Source organism: Seriola dumerili, unplaced genomic scaffold (assembly GCF_002260705.1).
Source record: "Seriola dumerili isolate Sdu_G_001 unplaced genomic scaffold, Sdu_1.0 BDQW01000432.1, whole genome shotgun sequence".
In the NCBI taxonomy this organism is placed as follows: Eukaryota; Metazoa; Chordata; class Actinopteri; order Carangiformes; family Carangidae; genus Seriola; species Seriola dumerili.
Genome location: NW_019174687.1, coordinates 4,465,453 through 4,483,839, shown reverse-complemented (window position 1 = coordinate 4,483,839; position 18,387 = coordinate 4,465,453). Strand labels below are relative to the sequence as shown.

The following is an 18,387-nucleotide window of genomic DNA, read 5'->3' as shown; positions in this document are numbered from 1 at the left end:
CATATATAGATCCATAACAAGAACTAATGGCCATGGTTATAATAGTATTGGATTATTCACTAGTTTTTATTTTATCTCCTTGAGAGTTTTTGTTTTCAATTTCAGTTTGTTTTTAAAGCAGGTTTTCTCGCTTAGTTAAATTTTTATTTTTTGAATATACTTTTAGTTTAGTTTTTATTAGTTTTAGTTTTATTGTTATATGGGGAACTTGTCAGGGGTGAGATTCAAAAACGTCTGAAAAAAAAGTATTGTGTAATCAAACTCAACAAAACACAGATGAACAACATCCACAGAAAACAACTATGAAAGATGTGTGTTAATCTATGTGTTTGTCATTAAACAGAAAGATTCAACTGAACACAATAACAACAACAAATGATGCAGCATTAAGTGTAAAATGTGTGTAGTTCTGTTTCTGAGAAAAACAATCTTGAAATAACTCAAAATCCCAACAAACTCAATGACTCTAAGTCGAAGGTGCTGCAGCTCTCAGGCACATCATTGTAATTAATTAACAGTAAAATACTTCACATGTTTTAATTGACATCATTAATACAGTGAATGTTTGAAAACTTAAAGTTAGTTTTATAAACACACAAACACACAATTTAAGTTAGTGATCTTTTATTTTTAAGCTTCTTTTTTATTTTTATTTCAGTAAATGAAAAATTTTTTAGACATCTAGTTTTTGTTATTTCATTAGTTTCAGTTAACGTTAATAACCTAGCAGGCTCATGTCCAAACTCTCTAGTGTTATTAACAAATGTGACTGAACACATGGAAAAGTTTGGCAAAATCACTCAGTATTGGCCCAAATAGGACAACCCTAATTACAGGGCAATAAAGGAATACAGTAATAGATTAAACCCACCTTTGTGTATCATGACTCAGTCTCTCTCACGCTCTCTTCTGTCAGGCTCTTGGAAACAGTCTAAACCATTTTCTCTGACTGACTAATGCTGTTGTCGTTCAGTTAAAACATTTACTCATGAAGCCACTTTTGGTTTTGACAGAGCCGGGCTGCAGAGGAAGATGGGACAACATAGCGTGCTGGGAGCGAGCTGAAATCGGAGACACTGTCACCATCCCCTGTCCTCGAGCCCTCAAGACGTTGTTCGACAGAAACGGTAAGCTATTTATTCTTGCAGTCAATTAATGATTTAGTGATTTAATGATGTAGTGATTTCTGCGTATATTCAATTTTGCATTTATTTATTTCCTTGTGTATTTATGTCCGGTGGTTAAAAATGAAGTACAAATTTAATGTACTTGTACTTTACTTGAGTATTTACATTTATTTGACAGATACAGTTACTTTATTATGATATAAATGCATTACATGTATTTTGATAATATTTCTGTAAGGTAAAACTTTGAATACAAGACTTTTACTTATACTGAAGTATTCCTGTAGATGTACAAGTGGTATTGCTACTTTTACTTTGGTAAAATATCTGATTACTTCCTCCACCACTGTCACTAATTGGTCATCTTTTGATAAGGCTTTACACAGCTAAAACCTGTCTTCACTTATGTCTCCTTCAGCTCAATTTAAATGATAATGTTTTACTTTAAGTATTGTATCATTTGTGTATGTTGCCGTCCATTTACACACAGTCAGCTTGTCTTGGAGCCCTGTAGAGAACAGTATTATCAGACTCTGTGCCAGCCACAAGCCTGTTTATTTAATGGTAAGGAGACAAGTTTTAACAAGCTATCAGCACTTGTAAGGACATCTTAAATTTACCAAATTTTAACTGTGTTTAGGAGGTTTTCTTGTGTCTGTGTGCTCTGTTTTGCTGTAAATCTTCATTAGGCATCAATTTAAACTTCTGTAAGTGTATTTTTACACGTACATGATAATCAAATCATAACATTATTATTTAAGCGATGATTAGGACTGATATTACCTCATTCCTGCTCAGGATTAGTTCTAACCCAGGCGTTGGATGTCTGCAGATGATTTTTCACACTTGTGCAGTGAGTTGATATTTAAGTTTAGGGTTAAAACTGATAAGTCTTTCTGTCCTCGTTTCAACCTCCCATTATTCACCCTCCGTTAGCTCCTGTCCGTGTAAATGTGTACAGTGAGTGGATTCCCTCCTGAACCCATTAGGTTCTTCCAGTCAGTGACCAGATGGCAATTTGGATCTCCACTCTGAGCCGTGCTCTGATTTACATTGATGACTAAACATTATGTAAGCACCCAGCGGCTTGTCCAGAGCCAAAGTGCACGCTGACGCTTCTCTTGTCTGGGACAGATCTAAAGCCCCTAAAGTTGCATATTACTGAAATAGTGCAGGACTAATTATGTAAGAATGAACATTTAGCAACACCGGGCAACCTGAAGTTATTGAACGTCTTTATTTTGTTTTCTGTCAATAAAATGAAAGTGCAGAGAAACAAGAAATTAATGTTTTTTTTTTTTTTTGTTCCAAAAAGAAATAACCAGTGTTTGGCTCAGATAAAGCTTACTGTATTTTTTTTTTTAGAGTAAAACTCTCAGACTCTTTGCTCTTTTTTACTTTGCTTTGGTTTGACTTTATTAGCTTTGCTCAGCAAAGTATTCTCAACACCAACAACAAATGCTATGAAATGTGATAGGGTCAGTAACCCTAATATAATTAACAGTCAGCCCTGCAGCTCAGTGAGGCTCTTCATACCACTTTATAGCAATGTGAGTGGTGTAACTTTGGGCTTTCAGGGTGTCGGAAATAAAAGTCCAGTTAGTTTTCTGCATAAACATCCATCTATCCATCCAGTTTCTTACACTTATCAGAGGTCGGGTTGCGGTGGCAGCAGGTAAAGTAAAATAGCCCAGACATCCCTCTCCCCAGCAGTGTTTTCCAGCTCCTCTTGGGGGATCCTGAAGCGTTGTCAGGCTATATGAGATATATAATCTCTGCGAGTATAGGTCACTATTCAAAGCTCGTTACCATAGGTGATGGTTGGATCCAAGACCGATTGGTAAATTGAGAGCTTTGTTTTCCGCCTCAGCTCCCTCTTCACCCCGAGGTCTAGTACAATTCCCTCTTTACTGCTGATGCTGTACTGATCTACATGTCAATCTCCCGCTATCCTACCCTCACTCGTGAACAAGATCCCAAGATACCAAGGGCAGAAACTCCCTCCCAACCTGAAGAGAGCAATCCATCGTCTTCCGGCAGAGATCCATGGCCTCAGACTTGGAGGTGCTAACCCTGTTCCCAACCGCTTCACAGTCAGATGCAAACCTCCTCGGTGCAAATTCTCCCGGTTGAATGTCAGTACTAAAGAACTGTAACTGATGATTTTTTCATACTAAAAATGGATGAAATGACTAAGATATTACTCATAGTCATGAATCAACAGAGAATTACCACCTGACTGAACCCATTGTATGCTACTGGTCAGACAGTTCTGCTTTCTAAGGGGCTTTTTCCACAGTCATCACGTCAGTAAACACAGCCAGTCATCAGCAGTGATGACAGTATTACAGTAACATCACTACTTAAAACACTGTTACCCATTAAAAAAATATTTTAGCTTCAACTGTGTTTACCCTGCTGTGACATTGTGAAGCAGTTTTGTTGAGTGTAGCGAGGCAGAAGTACGGTTACTTCCAGTCAGTGAGCAAGAAATGCATCATGCTTTTTACAGTGCATTCTGGGAATTTCCAAGGGAGATGAACTTCCAGTGCACTGCATTGATTTTGGGAAAATGAGAGGATGTAATTCAGGAGGAATTAATTAATTATGAGTTAATTCTCCAGAAAAACAGTAGTTTTATCACATTCCTTCCTCTGATCTGAACATCTCACTGTGTATGGTGCGTCCGATGTCCGCTACCTGCCTCCCTCAGGTGTAGCAGAGAGAAAGAGTTAAGTGGTTGAGGAAGAAAGAGAGAGATGGCTAAACAGAGACAACAAAAACTTGACTGTCAGCTTTTTTTTTTTTTGCAGCCACGCCAACCTTGCACCAATGGCCGTCCATTCTTGTTCTGTTTGCAGAAAGAGGGGGTCTCTGTTGATGTAGGGTTGAAGTCTGGAGATAATTTGCTGCGTATCTCTTCTTCTCTAACAGGTAACATTAGCAGGAACTGCACATCAGCGGGATGGTCGGACATATTCCCAAACATCAGCAGCGTGTGCGAGTCAGACACAAGCCAGGACAAGGTACAGTAAACGCCTGCTGTCTCTCGGCCTTTAAGTCTGTTGTTGCTCTAAATGTCAGGGCAGAGTGTTTCACCTGAACACTAATGAATTCTGACGGTGCAGCAGCGAAAAAAAAAGCTGTAAAACAACACGGCCCATCAGTGACCTGTAATTGACGAAGCCTGCAGGGTTGGATGTTAATTAACACCAGTTAGTGGTGAAGGGCTGCATCTTTAAAAGGCCAATATGCCCAACAGTAGTGTGATACATGTTTAAATGTAAGCAATTTGTGTGTGTGTGTGTGTGTGTGTGTGTGTGTGTGTGTTGTGGTATTTGCGTCATTAAAAAAAAAACACCATTAGCCTTTGGTCTTGTTGGACCAATTTGGTGATTTAATTTTGTACTTCCTAGAAAGCTTGTGTAAAGCATGAGCCTGGCAGAACATTTTCAGGTTTGAACCTTAAATGAAACATTTAATGAGCTCCTTTACAAAGTCTGTTTAATTGTTATTTGCTCACATGCTGTGTGAAAAAGCCTTTTTCTCGATATTCATTTACTCATCCAGGCAGCTGCATGAAAGACAATTAAAACTATAGAGCGAAACTGTTGCTTAGTTTTTTACTGTATTATTAAATAATAGTGTACATAAGGTGCATAAGCCTTTATTTGATAGGACAGTGTAGAGTGACAGGAAATGGGACAGAGAGCAGGGGAATGACATGCAGCAAAGGGTCCGGCCAGCTATGAGTCCAACCAGGTGTTTGCTGCTCAGAGAATTTGCTGCCATGTGGTATGTGTCCTAACCACTGGGCTACTACTACTCTACTGTGTGACAAATAAATAACTGAACAATATACAGAGCTCCATTGCCTCACGTTGTGTCAAACAAATAGCAACCCTCCAGTCGGTGAGGGTTGATTTCATATTGTGTTTGGCCAGTAGCTCAGGCCCAGCACAGGCACACAGCAGCTCTAATGTGCACCTCGAATGACAGGCACACAGAAAGGGCTGATAAAGAGACAGACAGAAACGGTAAAAACTTGATGGATTTTGTTAATGGCCCACTAGCACACTGATGCGGCGGGATTTGTACTGATGCTCTCGATGGTCAGTCTGACTGTAACAGACGGATCTGTTGTCTGTGTATTTGTGAGCAAGAGAGGAAGACCAGTTTCAGTCTCTCTAGATCTTCATCACAGGTATTTAAAAAAAATTAAAAATACTTAAGGTGGAGAGAGACCGAAATGATGATGAATAAACGGTGATGCTGAGCAAGAGCAGTGTGCAGGATATTCTTATTTGCAAGACGAAGTGACACTTTCCAACGCACCTGCACCTGAGATATTGGGATGTGCTGTGAATGGAAAACACTGCATTCTCCTCCTGCATTTTTCTTGTTACTTGATTCTTCTTGGCAAACCAGTTTAGAGTAGGGGTGGGCGATATGACGATATTAGATCGTGAAGGATTACAATGTGAAGACGATCTTTCAAACTGCAGAGATCGTGGGATCGTCTAGGGCACATTCTATCAATTGCAGTTCTATGCTGATGCACCGACGCACCAGACGTATTGACGTCGTCAATCTGACCGACCAATCATAGCAAATTACGGGCAGTGACGCACTTTCCTACCCGCCTCCTTGTTTATGTGTGTAGCGGTAGCACATGGAGAGCGATGGCTGAAAGCCAAACGGAGTCGGTCGCTAAAAAAAATTCCACCTCCATTATATGGAATTGGTTTGGATTTTCCGCAACTGATCAAGCGCAAGCAAATGTAATTTGCAAAGTTTGCACAGAAACCGACGAACCAGAATGTTGTTGTTGTTTACCTTAAACTTTACGTTGTTTGCACATGCAGGCAAAACTGCGACTATTTGAAATAAAATCTGTTAAGAAAGGTTCTTTGGTCTAAATTGTCTGTTTTTCTTTTTTCAATTTAAGATCGTGATAAAATCGAAATCGTGATTTTGTTTTTAAAAAATCGTGATATGATGTTTTTGCCATATCGCCCACCCCTAGATTAGAGGTGCATTACCGCCACCAACCGTCGCTCTCACTTCACATTACTTTTCAAGGCAGCTAGATTCACGAGATCACTCCCTGCCCCGAATATATCACAGAGACACTAAGGGATAGGCCCCACAGTGGAAGCAGTAATGCCAAATCTCAACTAGTCAACATTTCACATTGTCATTTGATGTGTGTTATTTTGATTTGAGCTACTTTGAAGATTGATCTGATGTCTCCTCCAACACTTAGAAACTATCTCTTTCACAGTGTTTCATAGTTGATTTTATTTTCTTTGTGCATATGAGATGAAAATTGAATTGATAAATGTATCAAAGTGATATTAGAAGGCAGAACATTAGACTTTCTGAATGTTTCATCTTGTGCTGCCGCTGCTTTAATGTTAATCTGAGAGCATTCAATTCAGTAATGTTTAAAATTTCACAGAAAGGTTACTAGGTCAATACTGTCATGACTTTTATGTTTAACTGCCATCAGGGGTGCATGTCTGAAAGGGGCTTCATTTGCAGCAGCAAAGATGTTTTTTTAAACTTTAATTTTTAGTTATATAAAGTCACAATGTTTTTTTGGGGGGTGGCTGTGGTTCAGGTGGTTGTCCACTGATCGCAGTTTTGGCGGTTCGATCCCCAGGTGTCCTTGGGCAAGACACTGAACCCAAAGTTGCTTTGGATAAAAGTATCTTTCAAATGAGTAAATATAAATGTTAATATTGCACAAACAGCATATTTAATTTGCTTTCTTACAATATCCACTTGCAGCAATAAAAGAATGATGAACATTTCATGGTTATTTTTAGGCTCTGAATACTGTGATTTCTCCACCACCCAAATAGTTCAGGGAAGAAACGGGAGGAGAGTTTTTGGCGAGAAAGATGTTTGGCCTTGTTTGGCCTAGACAGTGATAATTGCTGCTCCCCTCCTCTTTCACTTCTGTGGTGCGTTCTGGGTCACCACTGGTCTTGTTCTGAATCTCTCATTGTGCTTGTTAAACTGACTGTCCTCCTGTCGCTCTTCTCCATTTCAGATGCTCTGTCTTTCCATTTCTCACTCTTCCATTTCTGCCTCTTTACTTGTCCTTCTCTTTCTGTCTTCCTTATTAGAGGTGGACTGATTATCGGATCTGATATTCATCATTTTTATGATTATTGGAATGTTTTGCTTTATTTAACCAATTGCTGATAAAATTAATTTAATCAAAAATTTGCTACCTTGGCCGGACGCAGCCACCTCTCCCTGTAGTAAGTAATTAGCAGAATAGTGTGTTTGCTGCTGTAGAGAGAGCAGCAATAAACGCTCCCAGCAACAGAAACTCTGACAAATTGAAATGGGACAATACACCTACCACAGCACGTCTGCATGTGAACGACAACTCACTTTCAGGTCATTTTGATCAAGTAGAAGTAAAATTACTTACGTAAAAATATAAAGTCAAGTTAAAACAAATTAAAGTAAACGTTACTTACATTTTTAAAAGGGCAAAGGGGAGGGGTAAAACATCTTATATGGTGACTATGATAAAAATAATATATGATGAAGAACATCTTTAGGCTACCAGGTTTATATGCAGTATGTATTGGTATTTCAATGCATATATGCAGTTCCAGGTGAGAACCGCACCAAAAACAAACAATAAATTCCAGTCACTTCCCAGGCACTTTTCAGCCTGTGCATAGCAGATAAACACTAAAACTGCTGTAGAGAGTTATTGATTCAACTGTGATCATTTTTGAGGATGTGGTGTGTGGAGCTGTTGAGCTGCACTGCATTATACAGAAAGGAGTTTCTGTAATTTAGCCTACCTTCATTGATAGAAAAGAGACAGAATAATTGAAGCACGTGGACACCACAGCAGTAGTTTTGTGTTGGCATGTCAGTTATTGGTCTCCTTGGTTACTAGAAAAAGGTATCTGAATCGATGGACCCTTATTGCTCATCTTCATTTGGTTTGTCTGTGTCCTGTTCTCCAGTCTGAGCAGGTCTCCCTCTGAGTGCAATTCACCCAAAATGTCCCAGAATCTATTGCATGTCCGTCAGATCAAAGCGGCCCATCGTGTTGTATTTTGCAGAACAAAGGAAGAAAAGGATGCATTTATTTCTAGCAGACTCCTCGTGTGTTATTGGAATACTCCAGTAGCTGTGTGAAAGGATTCAAAGGCCCAAGAATCATAAAAACATGAATCAACTTGAGCTTTTACAATTCAGAGAAATGACAAACCTGCTACAGTTCATCTGGCTGACAAACACACTGGTGGTCGGTCAGCACTGCAGCGTCTAGTGGACACGTGTCGTGCTTTTCTTTTGCAGAGTGAATGAGTTAGACCTGGAATCAAAGGAGCTTTGTCCTGTTAAGGAATGTCAATGTCCCTTTTCGTTTTCTGCTGCTCACTGACAGTTAAAATGAGGCAAAATGCCGACTTTCATCTGGAAGGAGCGACAAGGTGTTTTTGAACTGGTGGTAAAAACTTTTAGAAGGTGGGACTGAAAATTGAAGTCGTTTACAGGCCCAAACTCACCACTGGACAGAAACTACATGACAAAAGAAATGTACATAATAGTGGACTTAAATGCAACTGAATGTGCATGTCTCTGTTTCACTGAAGTATCTGACAAATCACAGGGTTTTTTCTTTGTTTTTTTGTTTGCTTCAACACACTCTGCTTCCCAAACTGAGCAGCAGCTGCAGACGAGAGCCCTTTAACTACACAAATAACCAGAAAGTGCAATATAACTTAATTTCATATGCAGGCAGGAATCTGTTTTTTTTTTGTTCTGTTTGTTGGCTTTATGTTGTAGCATCTTTGCATCCAATCAGAACTACAGCCTGGGTTTTAGTCTTTTAGTCTTCTCCCACCGCAGCCCCACCCCTCTGACAAAATGTTTCTCTACAAACCCAAAAAATAATTTTTCAAATCATATTTAAAATCCCCCTTCTCCTTGGGTGTCTGAGCTTCACTGTGCAGCCATGACCTTGAGAATGGACTCTTCAGTGAAGTTGGATGCGGTTTGTCTCGTATTTCCGGTTGCCTTGAACGCAACATCATCCCACCCGCATTCGGCCTCTTACTGCAAGTAGCCGGCTACCCATAGCGTTTGTTGGTTTGGTTGGTTAGTTTTAGGGACGAGGAGTGATAGATCGTCAGTGATAGGGTGAGAGAGAGCGGGGGCGGGCCGAGCAGCGAGTCTTCTCACAGACAGCCAGACATGTCTGCAGCTGCTCCGGCTCCCGATACTCCGCCCCGTGCACCACTGAAACGAAAATGTATGCATAAATACAGACGTGAGTGGGAAGCCTATGTTTAATAATATGTTCATGTTAAGTTAATAAGTTCATTTGAAGTTCGAGTTAATAAGTTATAAGTTAAATAGCTAGTAGTAAGCATTTGCCAAAGTTGTGTTATGTGCATTTCATTGTGCAAACAATACTGTATCTGCCTTTGCACTAAGGTTTTTTGTTTGCAGATTATTTCTTAAAATTTGCACTGTGAAATGATGTGAGGATAATCTGCTGTTCATGTTCCTCCAAAAGCTTATTATTTTTCATGGTCTCTGTGTCACACTCTGATGTTGGCCTGTTGAACTCAGCTATGACAAGATGACCACTAGAGAAGCCTGCTGAGTAAATAATAAAGAGATGGAGTTCATTCGTCAACATTGACTGAAGTAGAATTTATTTTGGAGTTTCTCGCTTGAAAGCTATCTATATATCTTATTTCTAAAACATTGTTTATAAAGGATTTCAAACTTAAGTATAAATCTTAATACTTTATTAAAACAATGTTTTAAGTTATGATTTACCACAACTAGCACCCCACCCCACTCTTGGGCCAGTGGTGATCAGGCCCCCGCTGGGGGGGGGCTGCCTATCTTTTTCTGCATGGAAGATGGCAACCCTTTACCTTGGCTCTGTCCAAACTTTCTGTGATTTCTCCCCCACCCAAATAGTTCAGGGAGGGAAATGAAGGAAGGTTTGTGGCGAGGAGGATGTTTGGCCTTGTTTGGCCTAGACAGTGATAATTGCTGCTCCCCTCCTCTTTCACTTCTGTGGTGCGTTCTGGGTCACCACTGGTCTTGTTCTGAATCTCTCATTGTGCTTGTTAAACTGACTGTCCTCCTGCCGCTCTTCTACATTTCTGTCGCTCTGTCTTCCCATTTCTCACTCTTCCATTTCTGCCTCTTTACTTGTCCTTCTCCGTCTACCTTCCTCATCTTCATTTGGTTTGTCTGTGTCCTGTTCTCCAGTCTGAGCAGGTCTCCCTCTGAGTGCAATTCACCCAAAATGTCCCAGAATCTATTGCATGTCTGTCAGAACAAAGTGCTCCATCTTGAGTGTTGTATTTTGCAGAACAAAGGAAGAAAAGGATGCATTTATTTCTAGCAGACTCCTCGTGTGTTATTGGAATACTCCAGTAGCTGTGTGAAAGGATTCAAAGGCCCAAGAATCATAAAAACATGAATCAACTTGAGCTTTTACAATTCAGAGAAATGACAAACCTGCTACAGTTCATCTGGCTGACAAACACACTGGTGGTCGGTCAGCACTGCAGCGTCTAGTGGACACGTGTCGTGCTTTTCTTTTGCAGAGTGAATGAGTTAGACCTGGAATCAAAGGAGCTTCGTCCTGTTAAGGAATGTCAATGTCCCTTTTCGTTTTCCGCTGCTCACTGACAGTTAAAAAGAGGCAAAATGCCAACAGAAGGAGCGACAAGGTATTTTTGAACTGGTGGTAATAACTTTTAGAAGGTGGGACTGAATTTTAAAGTAGTTTATATGGGCCCAAACTCACTCATTTCCTGTCTTTGTCCTGTTTCCCTCTACTTTGATTGTCTGCCCTGCCCTAATGTGTTTCACCTGTGTTCTATTGCCCTTGCCTCCCTTCTGTATTTAATGCCCAATTCCAATCCGGTCCCTACACACTCCCACTCAGAGCAGGCTGTTCTCATTCACTGACAGAGTGTAACTTTGTGTGGAGTCACACTCGCAGCTGTGGAGGGTCTCCTCATTAAGCTTTAGGATGCCCTCAACTTTCTCTGATGCAGACATTTGTTGTTACCCAAAATATTTCAGAAGATGTAGTGATTAAATTGATATTTATCTAAAAGATAACCTTATACACAACATTGACCAAGTTGTAGGTGTGTGGACATGGCCCTCATCACATTCATGGCATAGTGAGCTTGTGAAAGGAAAATTATTAACTGAATGAATAAAAATTCACTGCCATGCTTCTTTGGCCTCGTTTCGTTTTTGCTGCACGTTTATATAATTATATCCTTATTTTTTCCACAGTTTAATTTTCAAATAACAAGTCATACAGTGTAACCTCTAATTTCATCATGTGCGCATGAAAATAGTCAAATGTCTGTTTGAGGTAACTTATGACCTGTCCTTTGGAAATAAATGCACGGAAATCACATTTGTAGGTTTGTGGCATTTCATCCATCCGGGACTCGTCTGGGATTGTGATTTGTAAGTCTCCAAAGACGCAGACTCCAACTCAAACTCTCCAACCCAACCGGCCATCTGCCTATGCCGGTTGGGTTGGAGAGAGAGAGAGAGAGAGGAAAAGAACAAGAACGTACAGTGATAGCAATATTAATAGTGACAGTAGCAGCAGTAACAGCGATAGTAATGTAGTGGCAACTGCAGTGCTCCTACTGATAAAAATAGTAATGACAGCTAATAACATTAATAATAATCATTATTGATTATAGTAAATTTGAGTAGGTTTAGCAGGTTCGCTACAGTGACTCGGTATTGGAAAGTGATAAGGTGGTCTGACTAGGCTGGAGCTAGCTAGTTAGCAGATAGATACTTTATATATCCCCTAGGGGAATTTCATGTGTCCATTAGCTCATTGTTGACAATAATAGAAACAGTTAGTGATAAATAAACAATAATTAGATTAGTCCACTTCCTTTGGCTGAGGTGTTGTATAACCTGATGGCAGTGGGAACAAAGGATCTCCTGAACCTCTCTGTTCTGCAGTGCAGTGAGATGAGACGTTTGCTGCAGCTGTAGCTGCTTCTCTGTCCTGCCAGAATGTTGTGGAGAGGATGGTTGGTATTGTCTAAGACGGCCTCCATCTTACATTGCATGCCTCTATCCACAACAGTCCTGAGTGAGTCCAGACTCCTGCCAAGCACAGACCCAGCCTTTTTTACCAGCTTGTCCAGTCTGCTTGTGCTTTGACACTAAATATGTATGTTCCTGCACATGTACATTGCTCAGTTCTGTATATTTTTGTTTGTTGTCAACACACTTTCAGTGTTCAATTCAGCTTTATTCACATAGTGTCAAATCATAAACATTATCTCAAAGCACTTTCCAAAGTAAGGTCAAGACTTTACAGTATTATAGAGAGAAACCCAACAGTTTCGACCATGAGCAAACACCTGGTGACAGTGGAGAGGAAGAAAAGATTTTTTTGAGAAACCAAACCACTGTTACAAAACACAGATGCTTGTGTTTAATGTGTGTAAATCATATCAAGCACATCATTGTTTTTCCATTGAACATAATAAGATGAAAGAGATGTTTTCTTAACTCTAGACTCTCATAAAGTTGCTGCAAAAGCATCAGCTGTTGTGAATAACTGCAGATTATCTGATTTGATGGATTTTTTTAAGACCTGAAATATGCAGATAGCAAAATGAAGCCAGCCCATACTCAGGCCACATGCTTGTTATCTTCTGGCCCGGTGTACACCTGGTTCCACAGCCCAAATCTGGCCCATATTGTCACAACTGAACTAGGACTTGAACCCAAATGCATGACTCAGAGACAAAGTACAAATTAACAATATTCTAATAACAAAGTAGCAAAGAAAAATCACTCTTACAGAGGAAAATATATTCAAAGTACCCAAATAAAAATCACTCACAGAGAGGAAAAACTGTAGAACAAAAAAAAAAAAAAAAAAAACACTCTTTCGAGGAAAACCAACAAAGATTCAGGACAAAGGCAAAGACTAAGCATCAAAATGATGTAAAGCAAGACTATGGCAAAAACATAACACAGAATTCAAAACCTGACTTGGGATAACGTGGCTGGCGTGGTTCTCTGACGAGACGACAAGACAAACTGGCACAGGACGAAGGGAAACGCAGACTTTATACACACACAAGGTAATGGGAAACAGGTGGAAACAATCAGGGCGGGGCAGACAATCAGACCAGTGGGAAACACACAAGGGAAAGGAGGAAGTTACCTGAAACGAGAGGAGAGTTAGGTTTCAAAATAAAACAAGAAGTCACGAGACAGACAACACTAAACATAACTTACGTTTCTTCTTGGACATGACACATATACAGCATGATTGTCAGATACTACTTCCACATCTGGACCTATTCTGCTGCACATTCAGAAAACCTTTTGGCTGTCAGACAATACCAGAGGATAACAGCCAGTATCTATGTATATATGGCCAAGACTTGGGCCAAGGACCCAGGCATATGTTGGGCCAGAAGTTTCATTTTGTTGTCTGTAAAAGTGACAACATTTTGTTTGTTTGTTTGTTTGTTTGTTTGTTTTACCTAAATGCACAACTTTATTTAGACTTGTTGGAAAGAACTAAAATGTTGGTGCACCTGGTGTGTGAGAGGTTTGTCTTTGAGGAAAGGAGATCATAATTAAGTGATACATTTATTACTAAGATTGATGGCGAAGCATTCATTTGACTACATTCAGTTCAGACACTTAAGGTCCAACCAAGTAAATTTGTCGTCAGCTGCTTCTTGAGACATAAGAGCAACAGGTAACGTTAACATTTACACAATAACTGTCTGAAAAGGGCTAAAGCCATATTTTTATTTTTGAAAGAAATGTGCTCAAACAAACTGAAGAGGCAGGATGTGTGTGTGTGAGCTGAGGAGGTGGGACAGTGATGAATAGAAGACAAATGGGATGGAGCCCATCACACACACACACACACACACACACACACACACACACACACACACACACACAGCATCGGGTATGCCCTTTTAAAGTGGATGGAAACTTGATGTCTGGTGGGTTTTAGCTTCTTGTCAAACAAGCACACTAATTTTCTCACTAAAAAGACTCGAGAGGAAATCAAACACATAACATCTTTTTCCGAGGAAGCAAGATAACAGGACACACTCGCAGAGAGAGAGAGAGAGAGAGAGAGAGAAGGCATTTATTGGCAGATTTCAATCTCTTTGTTTCTGTCCCTAACAGGAATTTATCAGTTCCTCAGCTCTTGGTGCCAGAAACAAAAGTTTTCTCAACAACAAAACACTCTCTCTCTTGATCCTCTGATACTCGTCGTATAATGAGCCTGCTCGGATCTGATGCAAACCTTCATTCAGAGCAAAGAAAAAAAGGCCTTGTTGCATCACATCTGCGCTGAAACACAAGAGACACATATTTTATGTCCTGATTAAGATTAAAAGGAAAGTTACGAAAAGAGAAAAAAAAAACAGCTGTTTCTGCTTTTTTTTCCTTCCTCTTAATCTGAATTCTGCTTCATTTCACACATTAACCAAAACTGGATATATTTTGAAATCATTTAAGTCAATTCTCAATATAAATGTGTATGTCAGTTTTTGCAGAGGAGCTTCAGAGTTAAAATGAAAAAAGATTCAGTTTTTTCTTTAGTCTATCCTCTAAAGATGTGTCTCTTTCCCTCTCTGAAATTGAATTTGCTGGATAAATTATTGCTTTTGGCACAAAAATGTATTTTGTTCGAAAGGATCAAGGAGTCTCCTCCCACTGTTGCTTTGTGGTACAAAGAGATCTTTAGTGTGTTACCACATGGGAGGATCAGCTCTGTGTGTGAAGGTAATGTTCAGTCATTTCAGAACATCAGGAGGCCACTGATGGCCCAGCAGAGAGCGTCATTTTATTGTCACGGCAGCCGTAAACAAACTGCACTGATGACACTGCTGTGCAGATCCAGACTCTATATATATATGTATACAGTATATGTGTGTGTGTGTGTGTGTGTGTGTGTGTATTCATATATCCTTCAGGACAGAATACAGGTATTGGACACACTCACCTGGAATAAGGTCAGGTCAAAGGTGACATAAGGTGGTTATTATCTCTTCTTTTGCTCTTTCTTCTTTTTCTCTTTCCAATAAATTTTGTATTTATTCAGCTGCTATTTATTTGAAGTTTAACATGAATTTTTGTTGTATTTCTCATAAAGTGAAAAAATTACATTGTATTAAAAAAGAAATTCTGCCAAACTTTTGCTTCCCCCCTTTTAGTCTCCCTTTTCTTGCTTTTATTTCTGTGAGTAAAAGGACGTTGACTTGGTTAATTACTGTTGACACATTACAGGACATTTCACAACGCAGAGTGGGAACAGGACAGAGGGTCACAGAGAGTGCAGACCAGAGCAGCTTTAGGTCTCTGTGTTCTCACAGTTTGGAGCTCCTTTATTATTTCATGTAGTAATGAGACATCACTGTTCAGTTTTTAGCCGTGCTGGCAGCGTGGCTCTCGGGGCGGCGGTGTCTGTATGTTGGCTTTACTCAGGCTGTGTGTGTGACAGTATCCACCAGATTTCACAGAAACTTTTCAAATGATTATTCTTGAAGTCAAGCATAATGGTAGAAAAAAAAAAAAAAAAAGATCCATAATTTGTGTTTTGTAAGAAAAAAACACTTTTGATCGGTGCTATATTTTACAACAAAGCCAAAGATGTTTCACCAATCATCAACAAAGTCCAGATTTGTGTAATAAGAGATGTCACTGGGTGAGTAAATAGTTAGATTTCTGTGTCTCTGTCCTCACATGGAAGATATCTCAATTATGAAATCAAACATCTGCTGTCCTGTGTTCATGCTTTTTTGGTTCTTTGCTGTTGTGTAACAGCAGCTTCCTCCTGTTCACTTGTTTCGGGTCATGAACGGCACCACTGAATTGCCCATTGTGCTGTCCCGCCTCTCTCTCTCTTTCTTTCTCTCATATTCCCTTGCTCTCTCGCCCTCTCTCCCTCATGTCTCTACCTCCTCCTCCTGCATCTGTAATGGCAATCATTTTAATCAAAACCCAATACTGATAAATTGAATATAAAAGTCCAATAAGATCTTTTATTTCACTATAACACTTGCTCTCTTATCGGTTAATCTCCTCGGTGACAGTTCCGTCACCAACAGAACTGTGAATATTAGTTGTATAATAAATGTAAAGAAAAGCATCATCAGAGCAGAAACACATACAAACATCAACAATGAGTGTTTAGGGGAGAGCCATCTTTGATCTTGTTCTACTGTTTAACAGCAGTTTACCTTTGTTTAACTTAAGGTGTTCTGTTATGGGTCAAAAAATATATTAGTTCATCATCATCTCCACACCAGATTTCTTAGCATTCTGACCTGTAGTGTGTAGGGAGTCCTGCAGGTGATAGGTGATTTATTTTTTTTACTGCTAATGTATTAGTAATCCATGTTCTCAAATTAATATATTGTGTAGATTAACAGATCATAATGTAAAACTGCCTACAGTATATATGTTAACATTTAACATACAGGTTTTCCTACAAATTTGTGTATTCATACAAATCTCTGTCCAAAATTCAAGCCGCTAATTGCAATTGAATTTTCTGTCTCCTGAAAACTGTCACTGCTGTTTTTTTTAACTAAATGCTAATGTCACAATGCTAACATGCTCACAGTGGCAATGCTATCATGCTGATGCAAAGAAGGTATAATATTAACATGTCTGCCATATTAGCTTAGCATATTAGCATGCCAGTAATTGGTAATTCGCCTAATGAGTTTGAAGGGAATGCCAATTGACAAAGCACAGTGTCCACCAAAGTGATAACAATTCATTCTAAGTGGAACATGAATGTTTGTAAGAAATTTAAATTCAATTCAAATTTCATTTCATTCTCATTTCTTGGTACCTGAAGGAAGGAGTAACCCTCCTGGAGCTCTTCAGAAAAGATGGTCTGTATCTTCAGCATGATGGCTAACCATCTAACCAGAAACAGCTGTCATCGTCATGGCAGCATGACTCAGGGTAGCAACAATCATGACAGCTTCACACTGAAACAAACATACGCATGGTGCATTGTTTATGTTTTAATACTGGGTTAGGTAATGAGTAGGACAGAACATTATAAAACTCTATGTAAGTGCTGAAAACAGGTAAATATTAGAATTATCCTTTTAATTTAGCTGAAAACCGGGACATTTTAGTGCTTGCAGATATTTGTCAGAACTTGGCACACTGAGCTTGAAACCGGGACAATCCAAGACAAACTGGGACTTCTGGTCAGGACACAGACGGACCGGCATCATCGTTAGAGTCGCGCCACTAATGTGGCAAAAAAATGTGTGGAGGCGACAACTTAACAATATCAAAATGAAGAAAAAGACTCAGTATCACCCTAGTACCAAAACACAGCTGGTAGCTTGTTGCTAACATAGGCACAATAAATGTGCTGTTGCAGTAACTTGACAAGATTCAGAGATATATCTTCCAAAGCACTGGACTGACACACTAACTAACTGCCTGAGAGACTGATGATGCCGTAATAAAGATGATTAGAAAAGAAATATAACTCGCCTGCTCTTCTCTCTGTGTCTGCAGCTGGTCTTCTACGTGGTCGTGCAGACGTTATATACTCTGGGTCACAGTCTGTCTTTGATCGCCCTCACCACAGGGAGCGCCATCCTCTGTCTGTTCCGGTAAGACCAAATATTGCAATTGTATTACACCAGATAAATCTTCAATGGAGAAGCTGGGTCTTCACATAACTGGAATAAATAAAAATAAAAATATCAGTAACAGAGGAAAACTGGCTGGCGTAAATTTCATGCTCAGTTCCTTTCTGGTGTTTTTTAATCTCCATGTGCTGACTGACATGTCAGAGTCCAAGGAAATGCTGTTGGTTTAATTAGATTTTAAATGAACAAGCACTGCAATTAGACACATCTTCTTTTTTTTTTATTTAGTTTCCTTCATTTTGTTAATTTAAATTATGTTGATTTGTTTGCTGCTGGGATTAGCTTTAAAAAGCCACAGGAGGTTTGACCACAGCAGTGGAACCTTTGAACTTAATGTGGTAAATATGCAGAAAAACCACATATCTGTAAGAAGATATTTTATTCAAGAGACATGAAAAAACTTTGCTAAGGGCTCATTTAATTCAGCACATTTGAGCTGGAGTAAAAAAGAGTTTTTTCTCAGTGTACATGTGTTTGATACAAGTGGTAGAGGAGCCTGCATTTAAATATAAGAGGATTTA

General features: G+C 39.4%; 1 protein-coding gene across 1 annotated transcript in view; it reads left to right on the top strand.

Moving 5' to 3' along the window:
• Positions 1-18,387, top strand: part of vipr2 (vasoactive intestinal peptide receptor 2) — a 67,327-nt gene that overhangs the window by 35,090 nt on the left and 13,850 nt on the right. The window contains exons 3-5 of the mRNA XM_022761832.1: positions 1,014-1,127; positions 4,062-4,153; positions 17,730-17,827. Of these exons, the coding sequence (XP_022617553.1) occupies positions 1,014-1,127; positions 4,062-4,153; positions 17,730-17,827 (304 nt within the window). The remainder of the gene's footprint in view (positions 1-1,013; positions 1,128-4,061; positions 4,154-17,729; positions 17,828-18,387) is intronic.